The 18,708-nt window shown below is 37.4% G+C and overlaps 1 protein-coding gene across 1 annotated transcript in view; it reads left to right on the forward strand.

The window, feature by feature from the left end:
- Positions 1-1,723: 1,723 nt before the first annotated feature.
- The window catches only part of LOC117369676 (EEIG family member 2-like), a 29,676-nt gene continuing 12,691 nt past the window's right edge, over positions 1,724-18,708 (forward strand). The window contains exons 1-6 of the mRNA XM_033964985.2: positions 1,724-1,969; positions 10,844-10,964; positions 11,154-11,183; positions 12,844-12,960; positions 14,059-14,105; positions 15,526-15,617. Of these exons, the coding sequence (XP_033820876.1) occupies positions 1,824-1,969; positions 10,844-10,964; positions 11,154-11,183; positions 12,844-12,960; positions 14,059-14,105; positions 15,526-15,617 (553 nt within the window). The 5' untranslated portion in view covers positions 1,724-1,823. The remainder of the gene's footprint in view (positions 1,970-10,843; positions 10,965-11,153; positions 11,184-12,843; positions 12,961-14,058; positions 14,106-15,525; positions 15,618-18,708) is intronic.

Consider the following 18,708-nt stretch of genomic DNA (forward strand, 5'->3'; position numbering starts at 1 on the left):
TTTTTTACTATACTAACAGCTCAACGCTCCAGCCATGCCACAAAACTTTTACTTTAGAGGAAATATATTTTTGCATTAGCGCGTTAAGCATTATGCGACCCAAATATGCAATTACGCACGTTTTACGCACGTTTACGCACGGGATTTTCTTGGCTGGTATAGAACATAATAGATTGTATGGTTATTACAGTGCATTGCCATCCCCCTCTGACTGCTGCAGGCACTACTGAGGTTTGTGGTCAGCTCTGTTTGATGAGTCATACTCGTAGGAATCTCTGGTAACAGCTGCCCCAGGCGAAATATAATTGGTAATACGGGACTTTCTAGTTTGAAGATGTCTAAATTAACTTTATTTTACCTGTTTAGATTGCTTACAGTCTTAATGTCACTTCACTGTTTAATAAGAGTCAAGTCATTTGAAACTATAGGCTTTGGCCAAGAAGTAGCCCTATATTTTAAATTGCTTGTAAAATTGTAATCTTGGTTGTTTCTTGAAAAAAAAAAAAAAAAATGGGGGGAGTATTCAAAATGCACGAACAACAGCAACTTCCTTCAAGAGAATAAAAATAAATAAATAAATCTTTGAAATCTGTGTAATGGTGTAGTGTGCCATTTTGACCACTAGAGGGAGGCAGACTCACATGTGTAATGGTGTAAGATGGAGTTGTAATACTGTGAGGTTGTGTGTTTGTCTGGACCTAGTTGCACATCCTGTAACCAAAACAATGATCAAATGTTAAACCAGTCATTCATTTAAAAATACACTTCCTGTTGTAATGGGCAGGTCTAGTCTTTATTCTAGTCGTTTAAAGAAGTGCAAAATTAGCTTTATGTTTTTTTGTTTTTTTTATTCTTCAGGCAAATTCTCAGCTGTTTGCTCTCATATTCTTGTATATTTTACTTCCACAACAAAATATTATAAATAAAATTCTATTGTATTTAATTAGCTACTCTATTTTTCCTTGTGGATTAATAAAGCTTGGCTAATCTACTGTAATGTGCATATGGGACCAAAGTGTCTTGCTTGGGGGAGAATTTAATAGGCAACCCAACCCAATTTATGCAAAAATATATCATAGTATGACCTAAAACTTACTAAATATTGTAATTGAGTAAAAGTATTTTTTGGACATTCGATCTGATTATTTGAGGTTAATGTAAATATTCAAAATTGTACCATATTTTTCAAAGGATAGTCCACAAAACAACTTACATACATCATTGTGGCTTTTTTGTTTAAGCTTTTGGAAATAGTGGATAAATATACTTCAGAAAACACTCTGTTCCACCTTGTGATGTCATGTCGTGATACAGGAAGTGCTCCTGTGTGTTGTCAAACTGCACACCTTCACTAGAATCATTTAGATAATTTCAACTCTGGAATTGCCTATCTCTACCAAACTTAACGTAAAAGGCAACTGTTAACTTGAAAACTACTACTTCATGACGTCACAAGTTGGAACCGAGCATTTTGAATTTTGAAGTGTTAGACAGACTAAAAATAAAAAGTTACTCAAACATGTGCGAAGGAAACGAAACACAACTCCAGGTATGTTTCTGACGAGGTTACAACATTATAACAACAGTTTTGTGTAATATAAAACCGTTAATATTCATTTTTTTTATTTTGGAGTTTTATTGTGGAATGCCTAAACCGGAAGTCCGTGTGGCGCGTGTTTCCGGTCTGACAGCCAGCTCTGTTTTCATTTACGGTTTCGCCTCCTCTTCTCCACCACCAGTGTCTCCTCTGCCTCTGCCCGACACAGCCGTCCCCGTGATGTCCCTCCTGTGCTCGGCGTCCCCTCTCCACATCTGAGCGGTGCATGGATCTAATGATGATGAAGAAGAAGAAATTCAAATTCAAGGTGGACTTTGAGCTGGATGAACTGTCTTCTGTGCCCTTTGTCAATGGAGTGCTCTTTTGCAAAGTCCGACTGCTGGACGGCGGATTCTCAGAGGAGTCAACTCGGTAAGAAAAAAAAACACACACACCAAAACACATTTTATTATTACATTTTCTGCAAACTAGCACCCTGCAACAGCTGCGTTTTGAGCTAAGGCTAACTGCTTTCTTGCTAACACGTTATTTCTTTACTAACGTTTCAATGGAGCGAATATTTTGGACCTTTGCGCGCCAATATATCATGTTTTTTGCGCTTGATTAGCTTAAATGCATTCATATGAGCTGTTTATTAAATATTATACGGATACGTTTGTAATAAAGTGAACAAATTGTGCAAAAATGTCACCATAAATCTTTGTTTGGGCGACATCTGGTACTTCCCCGCGGCTGCTCCAGTGTTAATGATTATTGTGATAGTTCAACAAAGGACAAAAGGCGATTGTGCAAATAAATATAGAAATATAATTGTGTAGTGACCTGAATGGCTAAGAATAGGTTTTGAGCGTTTTTAATACGTGGCGTTATTGGGTTGTAAGAAGTGAAAGCTCATATTCTAATTGATTGTGTCATTAAAGGTGCACTATGTAACTTTTCTGGGGGATCTGCTACCTGCTTGTCTCCATGGAGATGTTATTGCTCTGCCTGGGATGTTTTACAGTATGGCGTTAAACTAGACTATATCTGATTCCCCATGGAGTCAAACAGGTGATGCAATCAAAGTTACCAAGTCAGGTCTGTGGGAAGCAAAGCAAAGCAGGTTTATTTGTACAGCACAATTCGTACACAAGATAATTCAAAGTGTGTTACACAATAAGAAAGACATTAAAATCAAAATACACCAAGTTAAAGAAGAAATAATCACAAATAATCATCATAAAATTAACATTAAAGGAGAAAAGTGCAGAATAAAAACCTTTCAGTCACATAAACACAGATAAACAGAACTGTTTTGAGCCTGGATTTAAACATTGTCAAAGTCTCACAAAAGGCAAACCCACTCACAGAATAGTGCATATTTTTGCATTTTTGCCATAAAAAATAAATAAAAGTATCTATGTATCTATAAAAGTATAGATACATTTAATGGCATATTGCAGAGCATTTCAGGCAAAGAAATAACATCTCCATGGAATCACCAATCAGACAGCGGACCCTCTGTTAGAAAAGTGACTCAGTGCGCCTTTATGTCAAAGGTCTGAAATGGCACATTGCATAGATTATTGTATGTGCAGTGAACAAGATGATTTCTTTTCCCTCTCTTACATACTACCATTAATTATTTTAGGGTTATGTTTTAACCAGTGATGGAAGAAGTACTCAAAGAAGTACTTTTGTTCCTTAAGTAAAAGATACAAGTATCACATGAAAAAATCTACTTAAGTAAAAGTATTAAAGTACCTGTTTAAAAAAGAAAGTATCTCATGCAGATTTTGAAATCTTATAAAGCTTCAGATGTAGTGATTTTGATAAAGATTTGTGCTGAATTTTGTTTGGTAGAAACAGCTGAATAGATTTTTTTTCTTTGCTGTTTTTTATTTATTTTTTTTGTATATTGTTGTTTGCTTAAATTAAAAATGTGTTAAAAATTAACCCTTGCTCTTTTCAGCAGGTCTCAAACAATAATAAAAAAATACCTTTACTTTTCAGTGCTGTTCAATAATGCAGTGGGGTAGAAAGTACAGATACTACTCTCAAATGTAGTGAAGTAAAAGTAAAAAATATCCACTTTAAATTTTACTTAAGTAAAGTACAGATACATAAAATTTTTACTTAAGTAAACTTACTTTACTACTTATGCTTTGTTACATTCCACTGCTGGTTTTATCTTGTTGAAAGGTTTCACAGAATACTTCATTTACATAGGCCAACTAAATGATAGTTAATTATGCAGCAATATTATAGGAGTATTTAATGGTAACAACAACCAACGCAAATTTGTCAACGCAAAATGAAAAAAATATGTAAAACTCTTATATGGTAGTTATAGAATACAGTGTTTTATTGTATCTTGAAACTCTCTATCACAAAATCTTCAGTTGCAGTAATGCACATATCACTTGAAACTTGGTCTTTCCTCTTGACTTTTATATCCCTCGCAAAGTTCTTACAGGTATGTACAAAGACGGAGAACATTGAAAACCCCCAGAGTCGTTTCATTGTGAGTGGTAATTGTGTTATGGGTTAAACAGATCTCGTTTGGTGAGAGTGACTCGGTGCGTGAGGGTCCAAACCGTTGCTGTAAACATGAATAGTGTTTGTGTGGCTGTTAAAACAGGATGTATCATGTCAGTCTGGTTGTGGTTTGAGAGATTGAAAGCACATTGGTGAGAGACGTGAGGCATGAATATTTTGTCAAGTAAAAGTGCTCCAGACTCCAGAGCGATTTGAGGGTGAACTGAAACTCAGTGTTTATTTAAGCCATTGCAATATATTGTTTTTAAATTACCCCAACAATAAGGGTTAAATAAATAACTTTGACCTTGACATACAATACAACACATACTCTGTACTACACATTTATTAATATTCCAAGAAGCGCTGATTTCATCTATTTAAAGAATATTAAGAATTGACATTTTCTTTAAGTTAAAACAAAACCGAGTGAGTTAGAACTCTATAAGTTTAAATTATTAAAATAAAATAAATAAATATTGGCTTCACAAACTAGTCAGAGTGACATGTCTGTGATATTAAGGACCTTTTAAGTGTAGAGTGAGATGTCTTCCTTTTGTTTCAATAATTGATCTTTGATGTCTTTCCATAGTTTGCCTTTAATTTGAATTATTTTATTTTTTTTAATTAACAGGGTTTCTATCAAATAAAGTGAAACGTCCAACAGTAGCATCGGTCTGTCACGATAACGAAGTTTGAAGTGCGATATATTGCTGAAGTAAATATAGATGATAAACTATATTAAATATTGAATATTAAAACCAAAACATAAAGCAGAATTACCCCCAAAAATGATTCTAAATGTTGTTGAAAATATGAACTGCAGTAAATAAATAAATAACAGAATGCAACACTTAAGTAGTTAGTTTGGATCTGTGAGTCATACGAGTTCATAATTCAACCTTGTACAGCTCAAATCTTATCCTAGTGCGGAAACAAAATGTCCCACTAGTGCAAAGAAAAAGAATCTGTGAGAAATATTGACCCCCAAAAGTAACTGTTCCATCTAACATGTGTTGAAGGAGGACAGGCCTACACACAGACGGTATGAGAAAGACGAGCATTATTTATTATTATCGTTTTTATTTATGTATTTTTTATTTTTACTTATTTTCATTTTATCCATTTATTTATTTATCTTTTTTTTTTTTTTTACTATTTTTTTCCTATAACTATTTCCATTAAGTACCAGTCTTCCTTCCATTGGATTCCTCAGGTTGGACAGTTCAGTCAGTACTTCAGTGTAAATATCACAGATGCTCTCCACATGTGCAGGTTATGTAAGAGCAGCCGCTGATTGGCTCTGAACCTCATTTGAACCATGTCTTGTCACTTTATAATTTATTCTTTCTTTTGCTGCCGACTAATGGAAATAAAATGCTGTGTTGTCTGTGACATGACTTCATTCCTGATTATGTAACCTCCTTCTGTTGGCTCGCTCTGATTTTAAGATTTATTTGTTTTTTGTTTTTTTTATCAAAGATTAGCTCCCAGATAGAGACACAAGTTTTTCTCACTCTCAGGCCTCATGTGAAAGCTCAGAACCTCCAGAATTCACCCACTGAGCTGCAGATTATTAATATATTGACTTATTGTTCAGTATATAATGGATAAACAGTATTTTTTTCAGGCTCTATTTATCGTGTATACCTTTTGGGGAAAGCTTTTCTTATTTTTACGTCGTATTAGGCTTATATGATGACATTTGAGTTGTACATGGTCCCATAATTAACACACGTAGCACATTATAGAAACTAGAACTACTTTGATGTTTCGTTGTACTATTTATATATTGCTGGCCACATTACGTTTCATATCATTAATTTAAAAAAAGGTTTACTGCGATTATCCAGTTTTGAGCTTATTGTGAATGTGAAACTGTCATGATAAACAACGATACTGAAATGAATTTAAGTCAGAATCAATATCTTGCAAAAGTCAAAATTCTAACTTTGTTATCGTGACAGGCCTTGGTGCACTAGACTCATGACTTGCAGGTGCTGGGGTTTATGTAGTGACCATTCAGATCAGACAGAGGCATTTTAGGTTTAAACTGACTGGATTTCAGCATCGAAACTGGCAACACAAATGAGAGAGTCGTACGTCTCATTCTGCTTTTCTGATCGGATAATCGTCTCGAATCAAAACACTAAATTGTAACATAAACAACTTTGTCATCATGTCCGATGTTTTCCCAGTAAGAATAAATCAGCATTGTTACCAGTTGACTTGAAATGTCTACCTTTTATCTCATGACACAGTTGTAGGTCACGTTTATGGCATTTCAAATAAAAATCTTACATACAGTTCTTTATTTAAAAAAAAAAAAAATCTCTCCAAAGGCTGTCCAAAACTAGAATGCGTTGGTTTGAGGGTTAGACGGTTTGAGTTACAGCTTTCTTCACTCCTCATGTAATTCTGTAAAGAAGATGGAAGTCAGGTTTTGAGTTCACATTAGGGTGATACACAATATTGGAGTTTATTCTGATACTTCATATGGCTCTTAAAACTTTGCAATAATATAAATATCACAGTACTTAATATACTTATTGATGCAGTAATTACAGTTATATTAAAACACATGTTCATGTCTTAATGTTAATCAAAGTGTCTCGAAATGAAAATTTAAAGGACCTACATTATGCCAAATTGACTCTTGTGAGATTTAAGCAATGTTATAATGTTTATACCTCCTCAAAAACAGACCTGGAGTTGTGTTTTGTTTCATTCACACTTTATTATTAGTCTGTCTATATCTCCAAAGGCCAAAATGCTCTGTTCCACCTTGTGATGTCACGAAGCTGTAGTTTTAACAGCTGCTTTTTACCTTTTGTTCAGTAAACTTTGGCAATTCCATCACAGAATATATCCGAATGTTTCTAGTGAAGGTGTGTGGAGTTTAAAAGCACAATGGAGCACTTCCTGTATTACCACATGACATCACCAGGTGGAACAGAGTGTTTTCTGTTTGAGAGAAGAACTCAAGCTAAATCTGCAGGGTTTGTGCGTTAAACATGTGTGAATGAAACAAAACACAACTCCAGGTCTGTTTGTGATGGGGAAACATTATAACACAGATCAAAAAATAGTGTAATATTTGCCCTTTAACAGAAAAAAACAAGACTATATCAAGTGAAAAAGCTAAATCATAAAAAAATCTAGCTTTACAAATGTTTAAAACTGGTAAATTTCTGCCAGCTGAAGGAACTTTGCGTTATTCCTGTATCGATTTTTGCATTAGCCAATGTTACGATATCCATACTTTTACATATAGCGCAGCTGTAGTTCACATCCTGTTCATGTTAACTTGAGCCAGGCCCTTTTCCTGACAGAACCACGCAGCCTTGACGTTAATACTTCCCAGGGAATAGTCTCACTTTTATTACGTCCACCGAGGAGTTAAGTTTGCGTCTAGAATTTCCTTTGACGTCGATTTTTGTCAATGTACGCACACAGTGATGGCGTTTATTCGCTTAAGTTTGGCCAGAGTGAGTTGCGTCTCGTGTCTGAAGCTAACGCGCATGTTTTGGTGCTGCCTGATATTCTAGTGTTGTAATAGTGCGGACCGAACGCGTCAGATGTTTGTCATGCTCTGGAGAACATCCAGCGCACATCTGCAGCTTCACTCAGCCACACAGAGGAGGAGTAATGACTGTGACGTCCAAACTGCTTTAATATGGAATGTGCTGTGATAATCGATACTAAAGCGAGCGTCGAAACTAGACACTCATTTGAGCAGGGATTGATACTAAAAAGGTCACATTCACACACCGAAATGAACCTTTTCTGAAGCTTTAGAATGATTTTGAGCTGTATCAGAGCAACTATAAGACACATAGACGAGTATACGCCTATGAACGACTATGGAATCTACCTGGACGAGGGATTACACAGATACACAGACGGCATAGTAATATAAACGAAAGTACTACCATTTAACGTTGAAAATTACATTCTATTGTCTAAAGTAAAAGTGTTTATTATCATTGTGCTATCAGAATCAGTTATAGAGTCTATTTCTTGTCGCGATACTAAAATTTCAAACTTGATTTCGATGCTAACACTAGTTTATTAACAATTATTTTAAACTCCATACACCTTCCCTTGAATCATTTGGATGATTTCAGCCCTGGAATTGCTAATCAATACTGAACAAAAGGTAAAATGAGCTTGGAAACTACTGCTACATGACATCACAAGGTTTGGAGATGTAACAGACTAATAATAAAGGGTTACTCAAACATGTGTGAATGAAACAAAACACAACTCCAGGTCCGTTTTTTGAGGAATTAACAGCCTCAGCCTCACACTTAAAGCTAAATGAGTTAATTTTGTGTAATATAGGACCTTTAAACCGAGCTCTGTATAAACTGCAGTAGAATCGTACCACTAGAGTGTGTTGGACATGGAATATTGCACAAATTTATACAGTACAGTGACTTTGAGCATATAAAAACCTCTACATTAGTCCAATGCTGTCCAAATGTATTTAGCAAAGGAGAGAGTTGAAGCATGTCTTGCCAACAGGAGGTGAGGGAAAAAAAGAAATTCTCTAAATCTTTAATGGTCCTATATTACACAAAATTGACTCTTGTGAGATTTGAGCCATGTTATTATGTTGTTACCTTCTGAAAAACATTCCCAGAGTTGCGTATTGTTTAGTTCACACACTTTATTATTAGTTAGTCTATATCTCCAAAGTTCAAAATGCTCTGTTCCATTTTATGATGTCACGAAGTGGTAGTTAACAGCTATCTTTTTACCTTTTAGTTCAGTAGTAGTACAGAATAAAATACGCAGAGTTTGTGTTAAACATGTGTGAATGAAACGAAACACACTCCAGGTCTGTTTGTGATGAGGAAACAGTATAATATAGATCAGAAAATAGTTTAACATCGGCTCGTTAACGTGCAAAGGTGGAGTCACTCAACGGTCATTTCACAACGGCGTCGTGAATGTGGAAGAGCTGAAATACGTTACAACCAATTACATCATTATTCCGTGTAACAGTCCCTCTAAGCCACAGCATTAAGGCTTCATGTTCTGCTGTAGAGTAGATTTTCATGAGTTTTGTGAGCGGCAGACGAAGGCGCTTTGAGGAGGGAGAAGAAAAGGGGGGGTGCGAGAGAGGCCATCTGTGCCATGGTGATGCAGCCCACGCACCACGGCTCTATTCATTTCCACAGCATCGGTTACACCTATAGCCCCGACTACTGCCGCTAATCAGCACAGAAAACGTTAAGTCAGGTATCAAGGTTATATCTGCAAAGGGATTTAACGTCGATTACAACCCCCCCCCCTCAAACCCAGCCCTGTGGTGATTCCGCGGCGCAGTTTTAAGCCCCAAGCAGCAACATGTGGTTATTTCATCTTTTGGTTTATCCCCGGGCAGTCCAGTCGTGTTACATAATCGTTAATAAAACAGACTTGGGAAAGAAATGCTCTGTTAGCATCTGTATCTAATCAGATTTCAGTAAATGCGAAACTGAAGCAAATGGGTTTTAGTCTTGAACTTTTACTGTGTTTGACTAAAGCTGCGTTTTTGTGTGTGTTTGTTTGTTTTTAGTTGATCAGATTGGCGATTTAACTGACAGGACTATTAGCCAATCTTTGGGCATTTATTGACATTATATTTAATCATTTGCTTGTGGTTTAGAATAAGGTTGTCAATAAAATTATACCATGACACTAAACGATATTTAGATACCAAGTCCTGAGTGATATCTCTGTTTTGTTTTTGTTTTTTTTTATACAGATCTGGCCACCACTCCCTCTGTCACGTCTCAAGCCAGAACCAAACATAATCGTCCAGTCAGATTTGTTTATTTCAGTGACGCATGTGAAACGAAGAAGCTCATTGGTCGCCCATCATTTTGAATAGAATTTCTCTCACCTCAGATTAACAGTTTAGTGCTTTGCTCATTGAGTCTGCAGAAATCCGCCATGTTTTTCAGTCCCCTGTGATATTTTTTTCCTTCGTTTTTTTCATATTTGTTTTGATATTGATTGGCCAGTGCGTGTCCCTGATTGGCTAATCCACCCGTCAATCCAGACCTGTCACAATAATCACTATGTCGACTTATCGTTCAATATATGAAAGTTGGAGCAATATTTTTTAGGCTCAGTATGTATCATGTGTATAATTTCTTAGCAAAAGTGTTGATATTTTTTATATTTTTGTTGTAATATGATAAGATTTGAGCTGAAGAGGGTAGAATAAGTGACTGTGGCTAATTACTGCTTCATTCTGTTATTTATGTGCCGCCGCTCAGACCTTTTAATGAGACCGTTTATTTAAAAATGGTTCATTGAGATCATTTTTCTCTTTATCGTTTTATCTCAGTGGCAAAAAATAGTTTCAATATTATCGTTGCACATTTCTGTAGTGATGTATCATGCTTCAAAATGTGTTATCGTGACAGGCCGATGTCAGTCACCCCCAGCTGAACTCGGGGAGATTCAGCGATGACGGACCAGGCTAACATCTTGGAGAAGTGTCTGGATCCAAAGCAAAAACAATATGAACAAAATCAAAAGTATTTCAGAACTTTTCTCCTGTGAAGTCAGAGCTACGTCCTGTAATTTTCGTCTAATCCAATCCTCAAAAACTGCTTCTGGACTGACGTAAAACTCACCACCAATTAGTACAGACTGGAAAAAACATGTTACCTTTCATATAGCTTTTAAGTTTTAGCTGAATATTATGGTTTATAATTAAAAATGTGGTGTGTATTATCACTAAACGGTCTTTTGTTTTGTGCGTTGTAGGGAGCAGGTGCAGGCCAACTGTGTGCGCTGGAGGAAGATGTTTTCTTTCCCCTGTAAAATGAGCGCTAACGCAGGGACCGGAGTGCTGGACCCCTGTGTGTGCAGAGTATCTGTGAGAAAGGTGAGGGGCTACACTTCACATCACTGTTTTACGGGAAAGGCCTGTGACGTTTAGTTGAAATTAATGCACAACATGTCGCAATTTGCTAACGGTCCACAACACAACAGCATAAAAATACAGCGGGTCAGTGGTTAGAGCTCGACTATCCGTAAAATGAACTCCACTGATTTGTCCGTTTGTTTCTTGCAGGAGCTGAAAGGAGGGAAGGCCTACGCAAAGGTATAGTAGTTCATACATGTGTCATTGTGTTTATATAGTCCTTACATCATAACCACACAGCTCCAGCCCTGTTCAGTCTGCAGAGCCCTGAGCACATACAGCAGAAGGCCCCACACGCCTGAAGGCCCCACAGCCTGGTAGTTGTATGTTCTACTTCAACGTCACAAAGCCATTCTGTGCTTATTGGCATTTCTAGCTTCTCAGAGCCTCCACAGTCAGTGTAAAGCTGATTTTCTACATCTGTCACAATAGTCACTACACCGACTTATCATTCTATATATGAAAACTGGAACTATATTTATTGTGATCAGTATTTATCTTTGCACTTCTGGGATTTTTTGTGTGTGTTTTTTTGACTATGTGATAAAGTTTCAGCTGTAAAAACCTGAATTAATAACTTACACGACTCATTACACATGCAAGTGTTTCATTCTGCTGTTTATTTATTGCAGCTCATGATTTTTAACAATATTGTACATTTAGAATAGTTTGTGGTTTTAAATCTGCTGTTGGATTTTTACGTCAGCGCCATAAATTAGTTTCAATATTATCGCTTGTCGTCTATATTTACTTTACAGCAAAATGTTATCGTGACAGGCCTATATTCAACTTCTGATTGTGGGGATAATTTTGAGTCATGACTAAATCGTGGGGTCAAAGGTCAAACCAAAAACGAGCTTACCGTGTCTATGATCAATCTTTGAGCTCAGTCGCAAACCGGGACCATCTCTGCCCTTTTCCTTTTCACTGGCTACGTTCACACTGCAGCTCGAATTTCTTTTTCTTTTATTTTTTTTCTCTTTTTTTTGCCCAAATCTCATCTGTGATTTTTTTCATATCGGTGTGAACAGCCCAAATCTTTTTTTTTTCTAATGTGACCCAGGCCAGTTTCATATTTGTGAATAAATTGTATTTGAATCTGATCTTTTGCAGTGTGAACGCACAAGTCACATCTATCTGACTTTTGCTGCGCTGAAATGCTACACGCGCCATATTATTTCACTGGAAAAAGCAGCAATGAAACACAATTAAACATTAATGCGTGTCAGACAATAGTAGTGAAGCTCGAAAGTGCAAGTGCAGTGAGGTTTTACAGTGTTATTTTAGGAAACAAAGTATGACAAAGACAAAATATAAACTTCTGCCTATTTATGGAAAATGATAACTACTTTTGGATTAGTATGGACTGAAAAATTGTGGTTTCTCACTAATAGTTTTTGATGTGACAACAGCACAACTCCAGTCCTGTCCTCTTCTGCACATCTGGCCACTTCAGGGCTGCTGGGCTCACACATGAAATCAGATTTGAGTCAGTTTTATTTGCAACGTGAACAGCCTCCCCAAGAGCATGAACGTAGCTTTTGACTCAATTTTACACGTGAAAACAAACCAAGAAGGAGAGAAAGTAACTCCCTGCAGACCCTGGGGAAAGAATGTACCCGATTTGTCTCTTTATTAATGTTCATACCTTGATTTATGGACAAAATAGTGAAATAAAAGAACCAGGATCATGTAGAGCGGGTTAATATGAACATTTTAAGACCAAAATGACAAGTCTGACAGCAGCAGTTACAGAGAAAAGCTGTAAATGATGTTGTTTTTGTATTAAAAGTTTGATGTGGTCCTGCCCTTATATTATCCCTCTTATTTGTCTTCACAGCTCGGTTTTGCAGATCTGAACTTGGCAGAATTCGCCGGCTCTGGAAACACGACTCGCAGGTGTCTCCTGGAAGGTTACGACACTAAAAACACAAGACAGGACAACTCCATTCTGAAGGTAACACTATAGATGTCACTGCTGTTGTGAATACAAACATGATATTTACTCTCCTGTCGACACAAACTGAACGACAAGACTCTATATACTCCACGAACGAGGGACAGGAGAGAGAGAGAAAGAGAGGGAATTAGAGAGAGAGGGAACGAGAGAGAGAGGCAGAGGGAATGAGTGAGAGAGAGGGGGAACGAGAGAGAGGGGAACGAGAGAGAGAGGAACGAGAGAGAGAGGAACGAGAGAGAGAGAGACAGAGGGAACGAGAGAGAGAGGGAACGAGAGAGAGAGGGAACGAGAGAGAGAGAGACAGAGGGAACGAGAGAGAGAGGGAACGAGAGAGAGAGGGGGGAACGAGAGAGAGAGGGGAGAACGAGAGAGAGAGGGGGGAACGAGCGAGAGAGAGCGGGAACAAGAGAGAGAGACGGAGAGGGTATGAGACAGAGGAAGAATGAGAGAGGGAACAAGAGAGAAGGGACATGTGAGAGAACATGAGAAAGAGAGAACACGAGAGAGAGGGAAAGAGAGGGAGGTTTTGGGTTGTTGAGTACTTTGTTTCAGTGCTGCAAAGTTAATGATGAGGCAAATGTACAAAAATGGCAAAATTGATTTAAAGTAAGTCTGTTTTTTGAGATTTAAGATGAGCCTGAATAATTTGTGTTGAGATTATGGGTTTAAATGGTCTATTTTCATTCTGCATTCTGTTGTGGGTGCTAGCCATACAAGTTTTTTATGCACATAAACTTTTTTTGTTTGTTAGTTGTTAGTTTATTTTCAAATCTGAAGTTCACACAGAGACAGAGGCGGCTGCTTGTCTTCACTGTGTTCAGTTTGTTTCTTATCCATCGGCACAGACAGAACTGCCCCAGTGTCAGAGCAGAACACGACATCGGTTTTATCAATGGCACGAATCCTGTTTAGTCCTTTTACATCTGTTCTTGGGCTTGAACCATAGGTGCCATAGTGATTCACATTTTAAAACTGAACATTTTTTGAATAGTGAAAAGTCCTTAAAATGTTGCATATACTGTAACAGGAAGCTAAAACTCATGAATAGAGTGAAAGAACTTACTCTTCACTGTTTAAACTGATTTTATTTTGCAGGTGATTATCAGCACACAGCTCATGTCGGGAGATCCTTGTTTTAAAACGTAAGTACAAGTCAAAAAAACACTTCTTCTGTAAACTTTCAGTTCAAAACGGAAAAATTTATTCTGTATCACCGAGCATTCGAAACAAAACCATGGCGCCATAATATTTTGCAAATGTATCAAATCAACATCTACATATAATGAAATCTGCTGGTGAATTGTAGAATTTCTTGGATGTATCAAATGAGTTTTCCAGCATAACCTGGAAGAAGTGTCTAAAATCAAACGTCTAATGTCCAAAATGTATTTTTTTGTTGTCATGTTATCCTATCAATCTGGTCTAGTCCATTTATTTATTTTTATCAAATGTATTACCAATCCTATTATTACTACAATACAATAGTCTGAATGTGGTGCGTGAGTGTTGGTGGTGATCAAAAGGGCCGATGGTGCAGATTGACAGCCTGGTTTCTGTCCATTTGCCCCAAGGCAGCTGTGGCTACAGTAACAGCAGAGTGTGGAATGATTGAGTGATGCAGTGTAAAGCGCTTTGGGTGTCTTTAAAGACGCTATACGAATCCAATGATTAATTAATTCTCAATACGTTCTGATTTTCTTCTACATTTTTCATATCACCTCATACAAAACTCCCGTCTTATTTTCACAGCCGCTAGTTTACACAGTGGAAAAGCTTTGTTCTAAATCAGATCAGACAGAAGTAGTTTTACTCTGAGGCTGAGCGTGACCCAGAAATGATTCACTGACTGCGGCCTGGGTGTTTCAGCCAAATCTGACTCATTTTTATTTTATTTAAATGCCAAAGTCCCACAGGCTTGGACTCCCCTAGAGCCCACACATGCTGCTCTTTTGTGCTGAACAGGGTCAGCAGACAATCCGGTTAAATGCTGCTTCTAAGTTTAATCCATTAAAGTCCTAAATTGAATGAGTATTTTCATCTAAACTATTTGGATATTGCAAAGTTTGGTCCTGGTTTGTGCCCTGTTTAATCCTCATGTAGACCTAGTTTGGTGCACTTCTAGTCCTTGTTTAGGTTCTGGTCTAGTCTTGGTTTAGTTCTAGTCTAGTCCTGGTTTAAGTCTGGATTTAATTCAAGTTTAGTCCCAATTTTGGCTTTAGAATTTTGAGTATATCGTCTATAATCTGAAAATTTTCAAAAAAGATGCGAAAATATTGATTTAAATCCTACACTAAACATGTTTGTGTGTTTATTGCAATGAAAAACTTGCATCTCCACAAACCTGACACTGGCCTGATTTGTTGATTTTAACTTTTTATTTCCATGGAATTATGCAGCCACCTCCATAAAGTTACATACTGTACTTTTAATTTCACAGTTCATCCGTAACCAAGAGTTTTAAGACACATTTTAGCTCATTATAAACAAAGATATCACCAACTTTGTGTGCAAATTAAAGAGAGTGTTACACTAATGTGCTAATAGTTTCATATTGTCTCCCAGGCCCCCGTCCACAGCCACAGTGGTGGGTCTGCAGAGCGATGGGGAGGGTCTGCTCGAGGAAAGAAAAGGTGGAGACTCCCAGAAATCCTCAGGTGAGACTAAATTAACTGTTGTCAAACTTAGAGCTGTGCAAATAATCGAATCCGAATCCAACAGTTTCAAAATAGGTAAAGCTGGACTACGACACCATGTTTCCTCACACTGATTCATCTTGATTTTCAGTTATTTTTATTTCATTTATCTAATTTCCTAAACAGAAACAATCCAAACTTTGATCACTGCCAACACAAAAATCTAATTGCTTATGAAATCACTGATGACTAGAAATCACTGAATCTTAGTCTTGATTCAAATTTGATTAATTGCACAGCCCAATCAAAGTTTAGAGCCTGTCCAATGTGCGGTTTGGAGTAGAGTTCAGACTTCTATCTATTAAAAAATAGATTTGTTTCTGTTAAAGGTCCCATATTACGCTTTTTTTTTCCTGATCTGTTATAATGTTGTTTCCTCATCACAAACATACCTGGAGAAAACAGTCTGGTCTGTTCCACCTGGTGATGTCATGTGGTAATACAGGAAGTGCTCCACTGTGTTTTAAAACGTATAAGGTCTCTCTGAACTACCACTAAATGAAGGATTACTCAAACATGTGTGTGTGTGAATGAAACAAAACACAACTTTAGGTCTGTTTTTGTCCTTGTTATAAATTATAACATGGACAAAAGGTCACGAGAGTCATTTTTGCGTTATATAGGATCTTTAAATGCCACCCAATTTATGAATACAAGTAAAACATAATGTTTTTTTAGTCTGTGCACATCTCCAGACCCTCGCAGCTGCAGATGTATAGTGAGGCATCAGCTCCATTCGGCTGTTCTAAACCACGTGCTGCCTGTTCATGTGTGGAAGCATCGTGTGGCGTTTAAGTCCTCCTGGAATCTGGAGCTCTTTCATGTATAATTTAAACTCACTCACTCTTAGATTAGCTACAATCTGCTGTGACCCTTGGGTTGTGAGTGGATAAAAATAGAGCCGTGCGCTTGTGGGATGGGGGCTGTGGAGTTGTTAAAGATGCTCTCTATAATAGCTTTCTCTGCATTTGGGCCATTTTGAGTCTCAAATGTCATTTAAAAGCAGACCTATTCTGCACAATTGACTTTTCAGAGCGTATAGCGACCATAAGCCTGTGTCGCTTCGAGAGGAGTCCGGGTCCAGTACCTCGATCTGACGCACTGTTATTTGGAAAAACTGAATGACTCACGAAGTGCGTTTTATGGTGTTTTAATCAGTTGGTTCCACAGTATCTAAGCAGGTTACACATACAAAGATGGTAAATTGTAGGCCTACAGAAAACTGGTATGGTAACGAGCATAAAAATAAAGCGGTCAATGAAAAATACGGCTACTCGGTGTCTCCTCTCTCCACCTGTCAGACAGCAGGAAACCCGATGCCTTTGTACCTCCCAGTACGTCACCCTTGCCCACGTGAACCCCGCCCCTTACGCATTGCCATAGCAACCAATACATCATATGGCTCCTACAGAGCGTTTAATCATGTTATAGCTGTTTCTCCTTCGCATTTAACATCTTGGAGTTGTATTTGGAGTGATTTGTGCATGTTTGAGCAATATTTAAGCATTTATTTTCAAGACGATTGAGCCCTCGTTTTTCACACGTACACGCCCACTGCTCTGGACTTACTTCGTTTTTCAGTTTTATTTTCTTAATCGATGATACCCGTAGAATTTGGCAGTGTCTTGTAGTCATTTTGGTACAAACGGGGAAAAAAAAAAAAATCCCCTACTCGCTAGTGTGATGTGCAGCTGTCCATAGGAGGAGCCGACAGCGACACGGCTCTTTGTTGTGATGACGTTTTACGGTGTCAGCTCCCATTGGGCACCGCAGTTTTATATCGTAGAGTGCAGCAGATTTGTTTCTTTCATTAAGTGTTTTTTAGAGATTTTTAGAGATTTAAATTGTGCAAATTGTAACACAATGATCCACGGGTGTCATAGATTGTAACTACAGCAGACGCAAGCACAGCAAGTGTTCTTTAAGTGCATATGATCAGTTACACATGATTTATATTTAAGAATTCACTAAAAATCTTGCCTGTTTTATTTTGGTTTATAATTTTACTTCCTGGTTGGACACATGCAGCAGATATGACACATGTAGAGGTAATTCTTTAACTGTTAGTGTAAACAAGAGCCAAAACTTGTCTAAACTGCACAGTAATAGTTATGATAATACAAATAAGAAAAAAAAGACTAATAAAAATAAATTACAACACCTTTATTTTGTTAAATTAATGTTAAAACAGCCAGAAAAATGCCTTTCTTGTATGTAAATTGTGCGTCCCTGCATTTTGGGCGGTGGTTTAGGCGTTGTTTAAAACTCACCACTGCTTCCTGTATTTTTGTGCTTCCCTACTTCTTTCCAAGTTCATATTTCAGTCTCTGCCCAGATATTACTGCTAATGGACGTGTTTTAAAATACGCACTGTAACGTAAATCCCATTTTAAAGCACAATTTGAAAAAAAAAAAAAAAAGATTAATTGATAAATAGATTGTACAGCCCTGCACTTTCAAAGAGTCTGTGAGAGATAAGAACAAGTCCGAGTCACTTATAGAGTTATTAAGTGATGATGTCACTTCCAGGTCCAACTATAGATTGTGTAAAGAAGTGGACTGAATGAGTGTGGCCTTATTCAGCAGACAAAAGATAGTTTCACAAGTGTATGTTGCACTACAAACTGTATCAAATATGTAAATAATCTAGTAAAAATCTAGGATAACATAGTATTACCAGTGTGTATTTCCAGGCCCGTCAACAGAAATATGGCTTATATAGTCCATACTCTAGTATAAATTAATAGGCAGAGGTTCCGATTCTACGGCCCGGGACCACAGACCCCTTTGTCTCACATGTCGACTCCCATGTTTATATCTCACCGCTAACGCTACCTCGTCCCAGCCTCTTACCTCAACCCCCCTCGTACACTTCCTGTCACAGTTATAACCATAGATCTATGTTTATACCCGTGTTGGCTTTAAACGACTACAATCTGCTTTTAACATGAGATGTGTTGTTGCTAAAACAAGAGGAAACTGAAAACGATGACCATGTCTAAATTCAGCTGATGCACCGAGAAGACTGACTTAAATGACTTGACAAGCCTTT

This window comes from Periophthalmus magnuspinnatus, chromosome 4 (assembly GCF_009829125.3).
Source record: "Periophthalmus magnuspinnatus isolate fPerMag1 chromosome 4, fPerMag1.2.pri, whole genome shotgun sequence".
Lineage (NCBI taxonomy): Eukaryota > Metazoa > Chordata > Actinopteri > Gobiiformes > Gobiidae > Periophthalmus > Periophthalmus magnuspinnatus.